We start from the raw sequence: 15,923 nt of genomic DNA, 5'->3' as shown, positions 1-15,923 counted from the left end.
ATAATTAATAGTTAATAATAATAATAAATAATTAATATAAGACGCTTCATATTTTATTGTATTTCTTATTCTCCCTCTCTCCTACTATTATCTATTACTGTTATGTTTCTTCAAGGTAAAATGCGCTTAATAAAAGCAGCTTTATTTCTAGTACATATTATTATACGGTGCAATTTTTTTAGGCTTTAAAACACGGAACTAAACCAGGTGTCGGAACGGATTCTTAGCGTACCGGTTCCACCCCTGAGTCCGGGACTCCCGCGGACGTCGCCCTACCTGGGGCAGCTGGGGAGTAAATCCCCGATGATGTTGCAGGCTTCTTTTTCCTCCAGGACGGGGCAGCGCTCGCCGCCGCTGACGGGGAACTGCGCCACGGTCCGAGAGCGGAGGCGGTAACCCGGCGACAGGTCGGCGGAGCGGCAGGTCTTGGAGCAGGGACTCCACGGCGACCAGTCCGACACCCGGCAGTCTTTGGGCATCACGCAGGATCTGAAGGTCAGCGGCGAGTGGTTTTGGGTGCAGAGGCTGCAGGGCGGAAAAGGGTCGCTATATCTTACGGGAAAAGGTACAAAGGGCCTATAAGCCCGCTTAAAAAAGCAGAAACAGGCGGATTAGTCATGTAATTACATCTTCTATTGTCTAATTTGGACAGTTAAACGAGTCAGGTCATTAAGACGTGGGCGCAGTGCCGCCGAAAAAAAAAAAAAAAAACAACAAAAATGTAACTTTGTAATTAGCGTGTGATTACAGAAGCAGAATGAGGAAGGATTCAAGAGGGAAATCCACATTCAAGAACCGCCGGCGCCGCTTCTTAACAAATGCAATGCTAATCAGTCACCGTTCGGCTAATGGTCCTTTTCGCCGCCGCGCCGGCCTTTTCCGGGGAATAACGACGCCCCCATTATCGAGGACGCTCGAAAAGCAAACGCCTCGCTTTAAGGCTCACAATGCGGGATAATGGAGGAACGTTCTCCTGAAGGGCTGAGAGCCGCCGAAGTAATAGTCCCACTTTACTGCAGGTAGATGTGAGAGGGATTTAATCATAATTAAAATTATTTTTTTTCCCCCTTGCGGAGACAGTCCAGCGTTTCTCACTGTGTGTGTGTGTGTGTGTGTGTGTTTAGAGCGCTTGCAAAGGAAAATCCATTCTTATCAAATCCAAATACCACAGTTGGGTCAGACAGCGGGGGGAGCAGCTCTTGACATTTACCGCCGCCGCCGCCGCCGCCGCCGCGGTGAAACCGTGAAACCCCCGCCGACATCATCCCGTCATTACTGCTTGAGAAGCCGAGTAATTTCATTTCCCTAAATCCAGGCAGAAGGAAGGAGGAACATCTCCAGATGAAGGTGAAGATAAAAACACTGAGGGGAGTTTTACAGTTTTTCCTCTCCAAATGTGAGCAGATCCGGGATTCACCCTCTCATCTCGGGTCTCTCGGGTCTTTTTTTTTATTATTCTCTCTTATTTTTGCCTATTTCTACTAATTCCATCCGGTATTTCGCAACGTCACGCTATTTTTTATGATTTTCTAAAAAAAAAAATCAAATTTTCCGGTACTTTGGAGTGAATTTGGATTGATTTATTTATTTGTGTTTATTTATTCATTTTTTTTCAGATTTGAATTTCTGCTTTTTCAAATGATAATCATTTATTTATTTGTACATGTTTTATTATTTAGCCTTGACGGAACCGTGTGATTTTTTTTTTTTTTTTTTTTTGGTATATTTTCACTGAGTTGAGCGAGAAGGTCTGCCTTCAGAGGGATTTCTCCAGGAGCCAATCATCTGCCTCACAGCAAGTCACTTGCTTCCCCCCATCCATGAGCCTCCTCCCTGGTCTTCCTCCAGACCTCCAACTTCTGCATCCTTCTACCCACATCTTCTGCCTCCCTCCTCTGTCCACGTCCAAATCTTTATCTCCAGAACATCTCGTCCTCTCGTGGACCTTTCCAACCTCCTCCATCTCCCCCTCTTGTCTTTCCTCCTGGTCAAACGGCTTCTTCACACCTGGTCCTTCATCCGATTCAACAGCACCACTAGCTTCCCTCACCTTCTGACAGGACTCTTACCTCAGCATGCTGCTCCTGCCGTCACTGCGAGTGCAGCGGACCTGTCGCGTCTGGTAGCCCACCTCCAGCTCCCAGATCACGGGGTACCGATGCTGGGCGCGGAGATGGTGGTGGTGTCGGTGGTGGTGATGGTGGTGGTGAGGGTCGTCGGTGCGCGCCAGGACCGTGTTGTTCTCGCCGGAGGCGCTGAAGTCCACGGTGGTTCTTCCGCTGAGCAGGGAGTCCTTGCGGTGCAGGAGCCGGCAGCGGCTCCAGGCCCCGACTTTAAGGCTGTAGCGGTACTCGTCCTCTCCGGCGGGGCAGCTCGCCGCGCCCGGACAAGTCCTGGTGTCCGTCAGGTTCGGGCAGCCGGCGCCTCCGAACACGGGCGCGCCGAGCACGTGCCGAGTCCGATGCTGCAGGCCGACGCCGCACGTCCTGCCGCACGCCGACCACGACCCGAAGTCGGAGACCACGCAGTCCTGAGGACACGGGATGAGGCACGCCTGCTCCACCGGCGGCTTCTGGGAGAAGAACTCGCAAATCCTGGAGGTGACGGCGGTGCGGTTGGACGTACGTACGCACTGAACCCTGCGCCTCTGCACGCCGTGCTGCGCCGTCACGCACTCCGACGAGAAGAGGGGGACGCGACCGCAACCTCCCCAGTCGGACAGCTCCCACTCGAAGAGGTCCTGGTGCCAGTTGCAAACCCTGAAGCACTGCCGCCGGGCCTCGGGCTTGTCCTGGTGCTTGCAGTGGGAGTGGTGGGAGGTCCAGCCCTCGGCGTGGACGCACCGCACCGTCCTGGTCTGGACGCCGCCGGAGCCGCACTCGTCCCCGACGCAATGACCCCAATGGCCTGGAAACCACAGACAGACGGCGCTTTCAGTAAGTTTCAACAACCGTTCGGATGCGCTTCCGCTCCGCCAGAGCAAGCAGGGAGGGGATGGAGAAATCCAAGCAAGCAAAAAGACGGAGATCCGACAGCCTGACGGGACTCGGACACCCGACGAGGAGCAGACAGAGGCTTTTCTTTGGCCAGAAAATCGGACTTTCACGCGGCAATACGAGCGAGAACTTCCCGAGACAAAGTAAAGAGTAGGTGTCCGGCGATTATCCATCGACTCCATAAACATGAGGACGGACTCGGAGGACCTTTGTGTCGCCTATGTTGCTTTTTTTTTTTTTTTTATCCCGTCAGCTTAAAACCGTATTTGTAGAGGAATTCAATAAAAGCGATAAACAAACTCATCAAATCTAAATAAGCCCTCTCGTCGCACGTCAAATGCATTCATCCATTCATTCACGCGTCGCACAGAAATACCATTCACTTTTATGGATAACATTATTTTAAACATTTCCAGGAGTTCTTATGTTATCAAGAGGCATTTTTTCTCTCCTCAATTTCATTTTCACGACGGAAGAACTTTGCAGATGGGGTGCAGGTGCAGGCAAAAGGTGCCATCAAGGAAAAAAAGGAGGGTTTGTTGTGTTCGGGTCTTAACTGGGCTGGTCCAACATGTTGCACATGATGGGGCTGACGGACGTTTGCATTTTGATATTCTCGGATTATTGAAATGTCCATTAAATACTTAATAGCCTTCTATGTCGTGGTTTGTGGACGATGCGTTCCCCCTCATGTGGTAAAAGGTGCTGGTCAACTCCGACATGGAGGTCCTTCTGGTCCAGGGGTCGGCAACCTTTAACACCCAAAGAGCCATTTGGACCCGGTTTCCTTGAAAAAGAAAACACTGGGAGCCGCAATTACTTTTTGACGTCTAAAATAAAGGTACCACTGTATATGTTGCTTTTTATTACCTTTACACTTTGTATAAACAAGTGTGTTGCTTCTGAAATTCACAAAGTATTACAGAGAAAATTTAATTTTATTTATGTACTGAACTCATTTTGGGGTTTCAGAGCGTGTAGCGGAGCCTTGGACTGAATTTTAAAAATAAATCGGGAAAAAAATCACTGTGTCGGTAAACAATAAAAAATAAATATTTGCAAAATATCTTCATAAATATCTATTTTACCTGGTTTACGGGACTTCTGCTCCTGAACTTCTGCGCGTAGCATCCGCAAACCGGGACTTTACCGGCTTCCGCCAGTGTGACGTTATTTTGAGCGGCGAAAAATAATAATTTTATTTAATATTTCAAAATCACAATAATCTTCCAACGTAGAACTAAAAGTTAAAAAAACAGAATTAACACAAGGGGAATACGCTTCAATCAAATATTTATAATTCATTTTCCCAAGCCACTCGGAGCCGCAGCGTAAAGATGGAAGAGCCGCTTGGTTTTTGCCGACCCCTGGTTCAGTCGAATGTCCGGTAGACAGTTTGTTTCGATCTTCCTCCTACATTTTGTCCTCGCTGCTATTCGCTCCCCAGACACCCAAGTTATCTTTGAGTCTGATGAGTTTACCTTCCCTGCATGGTTGCTCTATGCTCATATCGGCGGAAGAACTTGGCAAGTTAGTTTTGGGGATACGGTGACAATTTGACCTGAGGTTTCCACCATCGCCTTGTTGTGTCCACTCGCCAAAAACGACCAATACGCTCGTCCTACTCTACTCCAAGGAGTGGCGCAAGGAAGTCCTGTGCATCTGCCGACCCCACGTGGAACCCTGGAGGACGCCGTACAGGGGTTTCCTGAGTGTCCAGCTTGCCTGGTGGTCCACCTTTGGCCATTTCTCTCTCCTCGGTGACTCGGCGTTTGAATCGAAGAGAAACGAGCGTCGGAAGAGAAACCTCTGAGTGTGGGCTATCAGTCATGGCTCCTCCTTGCGGCGTGACAGGATTAATCTATTTCATTTCTTATCATTAAAATCAAATTGATGTAATGATGAGACCCAGCTGCCTCCTAAATTGATCTTGAATGACAAGTCGACTGAAGTTGACTTTTTTTTTCGTGCCGACGGGAATCCGCCGTCAACCCTTTGTTCGCCGGATCATTGTCACGGCAACGGCGAGCGTTGCGCCGGAGGGGGCAATATTTCAAAGCGGCGGATTCTTTCATAGCTCATCGGAGCATCTAATTGAGTTTATTTTTCACGCCTTTGCCATGTTAATGAGGACTTCCCGGTACGAGGAGCATGAACATGTCCGAGGAATCTCCGCGTCTCCTCCGGTTATCTTCCGTTCCTTCGTTCCTTGATGGAAGGGTTGAGATGACGGGGCTCCGCCGGTAAATTAGCCCGGCTCAGAACCTGGATCCCCCGAGAGTACTACAGATGCAGTATTTGCGTTGAGAATGCTAAGAGTACTACAGATGCAGTATTTGCGTTGAGAATGCTAAGAGTACTACAGATGCAGTATTTGCGTTGAGAATGCTAAGAGTACTACAGATGCAGTATTTGCGTTGAGAATGCTAAGAGTACTACAGATGCAGTATTTGCGTTGAGAATGCTAAGAGTACTACAGATGCAGTATTTGCGTTGAGAATGCTAATAGAAAAGTACAGAGAAGGTCAGAGGGAGTTGCATTGCGTTTTTGTAGACCTAGAAAGAGCATACGACAGGGTACCAAGAGAGGAGCTCTGGTATTGTAGGAGGAAGTCTGGAGTGGCAGAGAAGTATGTTAGACTGGTGCAGGACATGTATGCTCGCTGTGAGACACTGGTACGGTGCTCTGAAGGGCTAACAGAGAAGTTCAAGGTGGAGGTGGGACTCCATCAGGGATCAGCTCTGAGCCCCTTCTTGTTTGCAATGGTGATGGACAGGCCGACAGATGAGGTTAGACAGGAGGCTACTTCTCAAATGTCCTGGAGATCAGATGCTGCCTTTTCCCACCACGGACTGAGACTATTTGACCCTCTCACTTTCAGACCTCGAGGTGGTGCTCCTCACATCCAAACCAGCCAATGGCATTGCATCACCTTCCCTATCTGACTTGGCCAGATGGGAAAATTGCCCCATTGAGTGAGTGAGTGGTTGTTGGTCAACAGAGGGCCAAAGAAATTATCTGGTCGGCCACCGATTGTGCAAGTTCTCAAACTTAAAAAGAGGCCTGTCATTTTCATCATAGGTACATTTCAGCTGTGAGATGCAGAATGCAGAAAATCACATTGTCTGATTTTTAAGGAATTTATTTGGAAATTATGGTGGAAAGTAAGTATTTGGTCACCTTCAATCGAGATTGAATCAAGATTTCTGGGTACCCGTATTAATGGCACCTGATCTAACTGGTTATCAGTATAAAAGACACCTGTCCACAACCACAAACAGTCACACTCCAAACTCCACGATGGCCAAGACCAAAGAGCTGTCAAAGGACACCACAAACAAAATTGTTGACCTGCACCAGCTGGGAAGACTGAATCTGCAATAGGTAAGCTGCTTGGTGTGAAGAAACCAACTGTGGGAGCAATGATTAGAAAATGGAAGACATACAAGACCACTAATACTCTCCCTCCATCTGGAGCTCCACGCAAGATCTCACCCTGTGGAGTCAAAATGATCACAAGAATGCTGAGAAAAAATCCCAGAACCATGCAGAGGACCTGGTGAATGACCTTCAGAGAGCTGGGACCAAAGTAAGAAAAGCTACCATCAGTAACACAGTGAACACCAGACGTGTCCCAATGCCTAAGACAGTACATGTCCAGACCCGTCTGAAGTTTACTAGAGAGCATTTGGATGATCCAGAAGAGGATTGGGAGAATGAAACCAAAATAGAAGTTTTTGGTAAAAACTCAACTTGTCGTGTGACAATGATCCCTAACACACCATAAGAAGCATTTCAAGGTCCTGGAGTAGCCTAGCCAGTGTCCAGATCTCAATCATTGGAGGGAGTTGAACGTCCGTGTTGCCCAGCGACAGCCCCGAAACATCACGGCTCTAGAGGAGATCTGCATGGAGGAATGGACCAAAATACAAGCAACCGTGCGTAAAAACCCTGTGAGGACTTACAGAAAACATTTGTCATATATCCTTTGTTGGCAATGACGGAGGTCCAAGCATTGAGAGTCACTTTCGTTCTTGACCAAATACTTATTTTCCACTATAATTTGCAAATAAATTCTTTAAAAATCAGACAATGTGAATTCTGTATCTCGTAGTTGGTGTCTCTGCGATGAAAATTACAGGCCTCGATCATCTTTTTAAGTTGGAGAACTTGCACAGTTGGTGGCTGACTAAATACTTTTTACCCGACTTTGTATGTAAATGTGACTGCGATTGGCTGGCGATCATGGTGTATCTCGGGGATCTTGCATAACTGCACGAACCCTTATGGCACAGTCCAACGGAGTACTTTTTTGTTTCAATATTCTGATGACTTGAATGGCGTCAGCAGCATAGCTGAAGTTAGCTGGGAGAAAAATAACTGCTATCCTGACAGCTGGGATTTCAGTTCCTTCACCTTTTTCCTTCTCGGCTCACTTTTCGGAGGGAAGTCGGTGTCGTAGTTTTTATGAACGGCCTTAAAATGCCGCTCCACATTTCCCTTTTTCGGTATGGCGACGGTAGACTAGCAGATGAGGCGAACGCACTTTGAAAATGACATAGTAAAAAAAGAAGAAGTCCACCTCCCGTTCCGTATGGAAGTGTTTTAGTTTTTTTACTTGATCCAGCTTCACCACTCATTTTTATACCCATAAGTTTAGAAGACATAAATCGGAGGCTAACTTGCTAGCTTGCGCACGCTAGCTGGCTTGCTCACGATATGTGATCGTGATTGACATATCGGGCACACCTTGTTAAAAGTATCATTATATATGTCGTTATATATTATTATCTCCTTTTTTAAGAATTCAGGGAATGTTTTCATTCCTTTTACCTGTTTTTCTATTCGTGTTTTTTAATCTTTCCCTCTATTTTGCTTCTTCATTGAAATATTGACCTACATTTTAATTGCCACATTCCGCTGGCCGTGTGGAGAAACACTGTGCTACTTTCCCTTCCATCATTTATTTATCAGGGGGCCATGCACAAAAGCATCAGGCTCAAGTAGAGCAAAGACGGTCGTGCCAGATTTGGAGCTCCAGAGCTCATTTCCATGTGGAGCCCCGTGGAAACGGCGTGGGGAAGGAAAGAAAAGGACGTTTCGTCGTCACAAAACATCACGGCGTCCCGTCCCTGTTCATCCACGCACCACGACGACGACAGACGGCTGATCCGTCCGAAAAAAACAACCAAAAATCATTCATTTGTTCATTCGTTTATCATCTATACCAGAGGTTCTTAAACTTTCTGACCCTGAGGCCCATTTTTTTCAGTGCAGAGTGGCCCATTAAATATAATTTTAATATATATTTATATATTTTATTTATATATTTATATATTATATATAAATTTATATATTTAATATATATTGTTTATTATTATTATTATTATTATTAATTATAGTATATTATTATTAATTATTATATTGTATTATATTATATTATTAATTATATAATATTATATATTATTTGATATGTATTATTTAATATATATACACTGTATAGGTTTATAATTATCTCACTCTTGGTTTGATTTGTATTCGATTCAATTCAATAAACTAAATCCACTTACAGTTTACGAGCTAGCTAGCTAGCTTTCAGTGCACGTTTAGAGTTGCCAGTCAGTGACACCATCCATCTTTTCTGCATCTGCAGCCCGTCTTCTTTTCTCTTGATAAATTCCTCCGGCTTTCCCACAAGCGTCGGATGTTTGGTCTCCAGGTGCCGCTGTAGTTTTGACGTTTTAAGTGCTTCGTTAGCCGGCGTTAACACACACTCCACTCACCGGGCGCTGCCTCCGTTTACCGAGCGGTACTTCATGAAGTCGGGGTTGTACTTGCGCAAAAATGTCCTTTTTGGCGGGGGGGTCGTCTTCATTTTTTCATTTTAAATATTTCTCCATCTTGTTTGTTTCCAGCTAGCGGAGTGTCTTCTTATTTATGGAGCTGGTTAAAGTAACAACTGACTGATGAATTAGCGCCGCTACTCGTCGGGAGTTTTTTTGCGGCCCGCTAGGTGACACTCGGGGCCCAAGTTTGGGCCCTCGGGTTAAGAATCACTGATCTATACGGCTAATTCTGCAGCCTATCTCGACCTAACATCCTCAACGTAGGGTCTCCGGTGAACCTGGTGCATGTTCTTGGACGGCGTGAGGAAGCCCACGCAGCTAAACCCCCTGCGTTTATCCTTACAATTGTTTCATCACAGCTCTCTGAAAAGAAAGGTTTGCCAGACTGTTCTGTGAAAACTGCGGAGAAACCGCTGGAACCACTGGAGGGTTTTTTTTGTTTTCCCCCTTTTTTCCATCAAAGGGGAGGAGATCACATTAACCCTCAAAGGTTACCTTGAAGATAAGCCACATAAAACCCAAGGCTAAACAGATAAAAATAGAGTGATAGATTTGTGCTCCCGGCCCGCGGCGGCTGAGCTGAGACACGGCTGTGCCGAATCGACGTCGACGAGCTCTTTGTTCAGGAATCGTCAAGAGAAGACCGTCTGGCTGTAAACGCCGGCGTCAAAGAAGCAGATTTCTTCAGCGTGTGGATGATCCTGGTTTTATCCATCGGTTCCTGCTTGGGCGTGAGGAGGATCAGGAAGGAGTCCATCAGAAGGACGGCGCATGCTAGGTCAGGGCTCGTGAGCCAGATGTGGCTCTTTGAGAATTTCTGAACAGAAAAATTAATCAATAATTTTTACGTTACTTTAGTAAAAAAAAGCCATCACAATAAAAAAAAAAAAAAATCCACACATATTTTAATCTGAAGATATTTTCACCCGCAACTTTTCGCGCTGGCACGCAACAAAGAGCCAATCCTTTCTGTAATCCGGTGTGCGGGAGGGTCCGATACCCTAAAAGTCTAATTTATTGGATAATTTAGGCCAAGAAGTAATATTCCCTCGTTTTTGGTTCGCTTGTTTATGCAGAGTGAACCCTTCTAACCGAGAAGATGACGAAATACCGTATGTTTCAGCAGGAATGGACGGAAGAATTCGCCTTCGTGGAGAGAGCGGGTCGTGTCTTTTATGCAATGATAACATTTCATCGATGACACGTTCAAATATAAAGCGACACTTTGACACACGCCGTGCCGCATTTGCAGAGAAATATCCGGCGGGAGACGACGGAAAGAAGGCCGACGAGCTTTTTGACGACTTTAAGGATAAAGATAATCAAACGGATAAAAGATATGCCTTTCTCAGCAAGAACTGTACACGATCGTACCGTTATGATGTCAAATCAAGTGGAGGAACAACAGGTGAATGACAGAAATGCAGCCAAGTATTTCAGTAGTTTTCGGACATGTGGGTAAATAAGCAGAGCTGGAAAGTAAACACAAATGGACAGAAAAAAACGTCAGCCTGCAGACCAGCTGCTTGTTAGAATATTGACAATGGACAGTCGTTCTCGCGCCTAGAAAACATTAAGACGAACCTGCGGTCACGTTTAGTAGCATTATAATTAAGAAGCACTTTTCTTGTTGTTAAGTTACTTTGTTATAGCAAAGTATGTTATTCAAAATAAATTCAGTCTTATTGTACTCTAAAATTCTTGGTCTTTCTCTTCCGTTTAGCTGTTTTTGGTATTAAAATATATACAGCTCAAAAAAATAAAGGGAACACTTGAACAACACAATGTAACTCCAAGTCAATCCCACTTGTGTGAAATCATAGTGTCCACTCAGGAAGCAACACACATTCATTTGGACTTGTTTTAAGGACATTACATCAAAGTTGGATCAGCCTGGAGTTTGTTTTTACACTTTAATGTTGAGTGTGATTCCTAATCCAGACCTCCATGGGTCGATACGATTGATTTCCATTGATCATTTTGGTGTGATTTTGTTGTCAGCACATTCAACTGTGTAAAGAGCAAAGTATTTCATAAGAATATTTCATTCATTTAGATCTAGGATGTGTTTTTTAAGTGTTTTTTTGAGCAGTGTACATACGGCTCTCTTAGGATCAGATTTTAAATATGTGGGTTTTTCAGCTCTCTCAGTCAAAAAGATTCCCGACCCCTGATCCAGATGTTACGAAGCCACGGCGAGATGGTTCGGACACGGACGGAGCTCCTCTGGAGACCCCTGGAGGAGGAAGCCCCGGTAAGATAAGATACTTCCTGAGAGGATCACAAAGCCCTTCAGACCTCAGGAGTTTCTCCAGTGGAAGCAAAGGGGAGGTGAAGACCAACATCAGCGTGGGCGGATTCGGAGCGTGTCTGAAAGGGACTCCATCCGTCATCCAACGTGACGAAAAACACGCCGCGACCCAGAGGAAGAAGCGGAAAGGGAAACCGGCGGGCGGCGGTTTTGAGATAAACGCCACGGCAACCGAGAGAAAAACACTTTCTCCCGATTGCTAAGCCGGTTGCCGCAATTCTTCGGCGCGTCGTTTACATATTTATGTTTGGAAACTTGAGCCGGTTAAATAAAAAAAGAGCGCGGGATGCAATTCGAATAAATAAATGATTCGATAAGCGGTAGTTATTTTCAAACGGTCGCGTCGCCCATCGGCAGGTGGATGGAGATGATTAGCATCGCGCAGACATGCACGTGGGCAGAAGAATGACAAGATGTGTGTGTGCGTGTGTGTTTCTCGATCTTCATTCTTCTGATTGGAAGGCTTCCAGGAGCGGTGAGGGTCACGACCCGAAGGTCCGGCTGAGGAGGCCAGCGAGTCAGGAGGACGATAAAGACCTCGTCCGTCGGAGGAGAACATCTCCCTGTTTTCTCCCCGCTGCTCTCGCGGTCACCCACCAACTCTCTTTCATCAGCATAACCGCTGCCGCTCAGCAGTCCTTTTCAAACTGTGTGTGTGTGTGTGTGTGTGAGTGTGTGTGATTCATGGAGGAGGGATTGGAAGTGCTTCTGCTGCCAGGGGAGCAGCGAACACAAGCGCCAGTTCATCTTCTAAGCTCTGAATAATCACTCTCTCCATCTATCAGCATCAGCATCTGTCAGAGCCTCAGGAGGAGTCGCCCGCAGTCGCACTTCTTCTCATTCCCATCAGGAACCCCGAGAGAACCTGGGGCTTCCTGGGGTCCCGCTTAACTATTTCATCCTCGCCTAAGAGAGCAGCTCAGGCGGAGCGGCCGGCGAAGGCTGGAGGAAGCCTCAGTAGCTGCCAGGATCAAGCACAAGGTCCTGACCCTGGCCTTCAAAACCACCTCAGGAACAGGTCCAGCATATCTGAACCAAACGATAAGACCTTATGTTCCTCTAATACAAACCTACTAGCAGTACCTTCTGCTCGCTCTAAGCGATCTCAGGCCAAACTGTTCTCAGTTCTACTACCTCAGCGGTGGAACAAACTTCCGGAAGCAACAAGACTAGCATCATCTCTCTCAACCTTCAAGAAACAGGTAAAAACTCTTCTCTTTCAGGACTTTTTACTGCGCTGATGCCCCAGATCAGGTTAGGAACCAAGTTAGGCTATGCAGTGTGTGTGTGTGTGTGTGTGTGTGTCAAAAAAAAAAAAAAAAAACTCTTGCTAACCCAAGCTTACTGTTCTGTATATTTCCTGTGCATCTTGTATTTGCAAGTGTATTTGCAGTCCTTATGTCCTCTATTGTAAGTGGCTTTGGATAAAAGCGTCTGCCTAATGTAATGTAATGTAATGTGATGTGATGTAATGTAATGTAATGTGATGTAATGTAATGTAATGTAATGTAATGTAATGTGATGTAATGTAATGTAATGTAATGTAATGTAATGTGATGTAATGTAATGTAATGTAATGTAATGTGATGTAATGTAACGTAATGTAATGTAATGTGATGTAATGTAATGTAATGTAAATGTAATATAATGTAATGTGATGTAATGTAATGTAATGTAATGTGATGTAATGTAATGTAATGTAATGTGATGTAATGTAACGTAATGTAATGTGATGTAATGTAAATGTAATGTAATGTATTGGAGGAGGAGGTGGCAGCAAAGCGGCGGGATGTAAACAACCGTCGCACAGCGGAAAGCGATCTCCACCTGGACCAGCGGCCCCTGGTGGGACGTTCTGGAGGATTCCACGCTGTGATTTCAAGACAACTTGTGTAACCTGGTTTATTTATTTCCGATGGTGATGTGCAGTGTGTCGCACGGAAGACGTCCTCCAGCGCGGCGCCGAAAACTTCTCAGAACACACACACACACACACGCTCTTCATTGTTCTCAGAACGTTCGTTCCTTCATGGATCAACCTCCCGCATGTGTTTGAACCGCGGGAGGAGAAAACACGCTGGAGAAGACGGAGACTCCAAACAGGAAGGCCTCCCGCGGGGACGAACCGGAGACGTTCACGCCGAAAGCCGACCGCCGACCGCCGCGCTCGTGCGAGGAAGCTTCATTTCAAACCACCCTTTGGTTTATTGAGGAGGAGCAAAGCGTCCTCTGTGCTCCTCTGGGCTGCAGACCTCCTGCTGGGGTTGCTCTTCTTCATCCATCGCCGACTTGGAAATGCTCTTTTTGTCACGAGGGTTTTTTTAATTAAATGATACCTCAACTCCCCCAAAAATTACAAGATAATCATCTCCGGCAGATGTGTGCCTGCAGGAGGACATGGAGAAGTTCACCTTCTCCCTCTGCGGTGCAGGCAGAAGATAAGGCCCGGCTTTGTCCCGAGTCATTTGGTCGACCGCCTTCTGAAATGAATCGCGCCCCCGATTACGGCTTCTAACTTTCCGAGTCATTAAAAACGTGGTGTTTTTTTTACAGGATTAAAGTTCTGGGAGGGATCTCCTGAGAAGATGAGACGTGCACGGTGCAGGGAACTTGAGATCACAACTGCACCGGGTGTGAACAGAAGTCCTCTCCACTTCGTCAAGGGACCAGAAGGTGTTTTTCAATACGACTTTGGAAATAACGTCGGCACGGAATTGTGGCGTCGGATAACGGCAGGGGTGTCAAACTCAAATACACAGAGGGCATAGATTAAAAACTGGTATTTATTGAAAAAAATCTTCCTCCAGATGAACCCAAACACCCATAAACAAAATGGAACAAGCTTAGCTTAATGCTAGAGAATTTATAACTTAATATTGCACTCATGCAAAATCCGGTTTTCTGCCTAAGTAGCAGGATGCTAGTATTAGCATAAGGTTGCTATGACGACGGTACACAGAGGAGAGGGTGTTTACGGGTCCTGTTGGGATTTTCGTGCCAAAACACCAGCAGAAAATTCAGGGATTTGTAGATTTTGCGCTACATGCACTGTAAGCTAGCACTATAAATTAGCAGCAGGGAATCTTCAAATCTTTGTAGTTAACAGTTAAGACAATTCATATTTCATTGTATTTCTTATTCTCCCTCCTTTCTACTATTATCTATTACTGTTATGTTTTAACTTGAAACTCTGGCACAACAATTTCCTTCCGGATAAATAAAGTTGTTCTCATCTCTCATCTCATCTCATTTCTGCCTAAGTAGCAGGATGCTAGTATTAGCATAAGGTTGCTATGACGACGGTACACAGAGGAGGAATATTTACGGGTCCTGTTGGGATTTTCATGCCAAAAAACCAGCAGAAAATTCAGGGATTTGTAGATTTAGCGCTACATGCACTGTAAGCTAGCACTATAAATTAGCAGCAGGGAATCTTCAAATCTTTGTAGTTAACAGTTAACAGTTAAGACAATTTATATTTCATTGTATTCTTATTCTCCCTCCTTTCTACTATTATCTATTACTGTTATGTTTTTACTTGAAACTCTGGCACAACAATTTCCTTCCGGATAAATAAAGTTGTTCTCATCTCTCATCTCATCTCATTTCTGCCTAAGTAGCAGGATGCTAGTATTAGCATAAGGTTGCTATGACGACGGTACACAGAGGAGGAATATTTACGGGTCCTGTTGGGATTTTCGTGCCAAAAAACCAGCAGAAAATTCAGGGATTTGTAGATTTAGCGCTACATGCACTGTAAGCTAGCACTATAAATTAGCCGCAGGGAATCTTCAAATCTTTGTAGTTAACAGTTAACAGTTAAGACAATTTATATTTCATTGTATTTCTTATTCTCCCTCCTTTCTACTATTATCTATTACTGTTGTGGTTTTACTTGAAACTCTGGCACAACAATTTCCTTCCGGATAAATAAAGTTGTTCTCATCTCATTTCATTTCTGCCTAAGTAGCAGGGTGCTAGTATTAGCATGAGGTTGCTATGACGACGGTACACAGAGGAGAGGTCGTTTACGGGTCCTGTTGGGATTTTCGTGCCAAAACACCAGCAGAAAATTCTGGGATTTGTAGAATTAGCGCTACATGCACTGTAAGCTAGCACTATAAATTAGCCGCAGGGAATCTTCAAATCTTTGTAGTTAACAGTTAACAGTTAAGACAACTTATATTTCATTGTATTCTTATTCTCCCTCCTGTCTACTATTATCTATTACTGTTATGTTTTAACTTGAAACTCTGGCACAACCATTTCCTTCCGGATAAATAAAGTTGTTCTCATCTCATTTCATTTCTGCCTAAGTAGCAGGATGCTAGTATTAGCTTAAAGTTGCTATGACGACGGTACGCAGAGGAGACGGGTTTTACGGGTCCTGTTGGGATTTTCGTGCCAAAACACCAGCAGAAAATTCAGGGATTTGTAGATTTAGCGCTACATGCACTGTAAGCTAGCACTATAAATTAGCAGCAGGGAATCTTCAAATCTTTGTAGTTAACAGTTAAGACAATTCATATTTCATTGTATTCTTATTCTCCCTCCTGTCTACTATTATCTATTACTGTTATGTTTTTACTTGAAACTCTGGCACAACAATTTCCTTCCAGATAAATAAAGTTGTTCTCATCTCATTTCATTTCTGCCTAAGTAGCAGGATGCTAGTATTAGCATGAGGTTGCTATGACGACGGTACACAGAGGAGAGGGCGTTTACGGGTCCTGTTGGGATTTTCGTGCCAAAAAAACAGCAGAAAATTC

The 15,923-nt window shown here is 45.1% G+C and overlaps 1 protein-coding gene across 1 annotated transcript in view; it reads right to left on the bottom strand.

Annotated features, from left to right (window-relative positions):
- thsd7ba (thrombospondin, type I, domain containing 7Ba) overlaps window positions 1–15,923 on the bottom strand; it is a 172,377-nt gene that overhangs the window by 115,104 nt on the left and 41,350 nt on the right. Inside the window, exons 3-4 of the mRNA XM_086144727.1 lie at window positions 2,070–2,907; window positions 277–525 (exon numbers count right to left, since the gene is read on the bottom strand). Of these exons, the coding sequence (XP_086000853.1) occupies window positions 277–525; window positions 2,070–2,907 (1,087 nt within the window). The remainder of the gene's footprint in view (window positions 1–276; window positions 526–2,069; window positions 2,908–15,923) is intronic.

The sequence above is a fragment of the Fistularia commersonii genome, chromosome 4 (genome assembly GCF_037954325.1).
Source record: "Fistularia commersonii isolate RoL2024-O1a breed Wild chromosome 4, RoL_Fcom_v1.0, whole genome shotgun sequence".
In the NCBI taxonomy this organism is placed as follows: Eukaryota; Metazoa; Chordata; class Actinopteri; order Syngnathiformes; family Fistulariidae; genus Fistularia; species Fistularia commersonii.
Note: the sequence above shows the minus strand (reverse complement) of the source record. Positions and strands in the feature narration are given on the sequence as shown.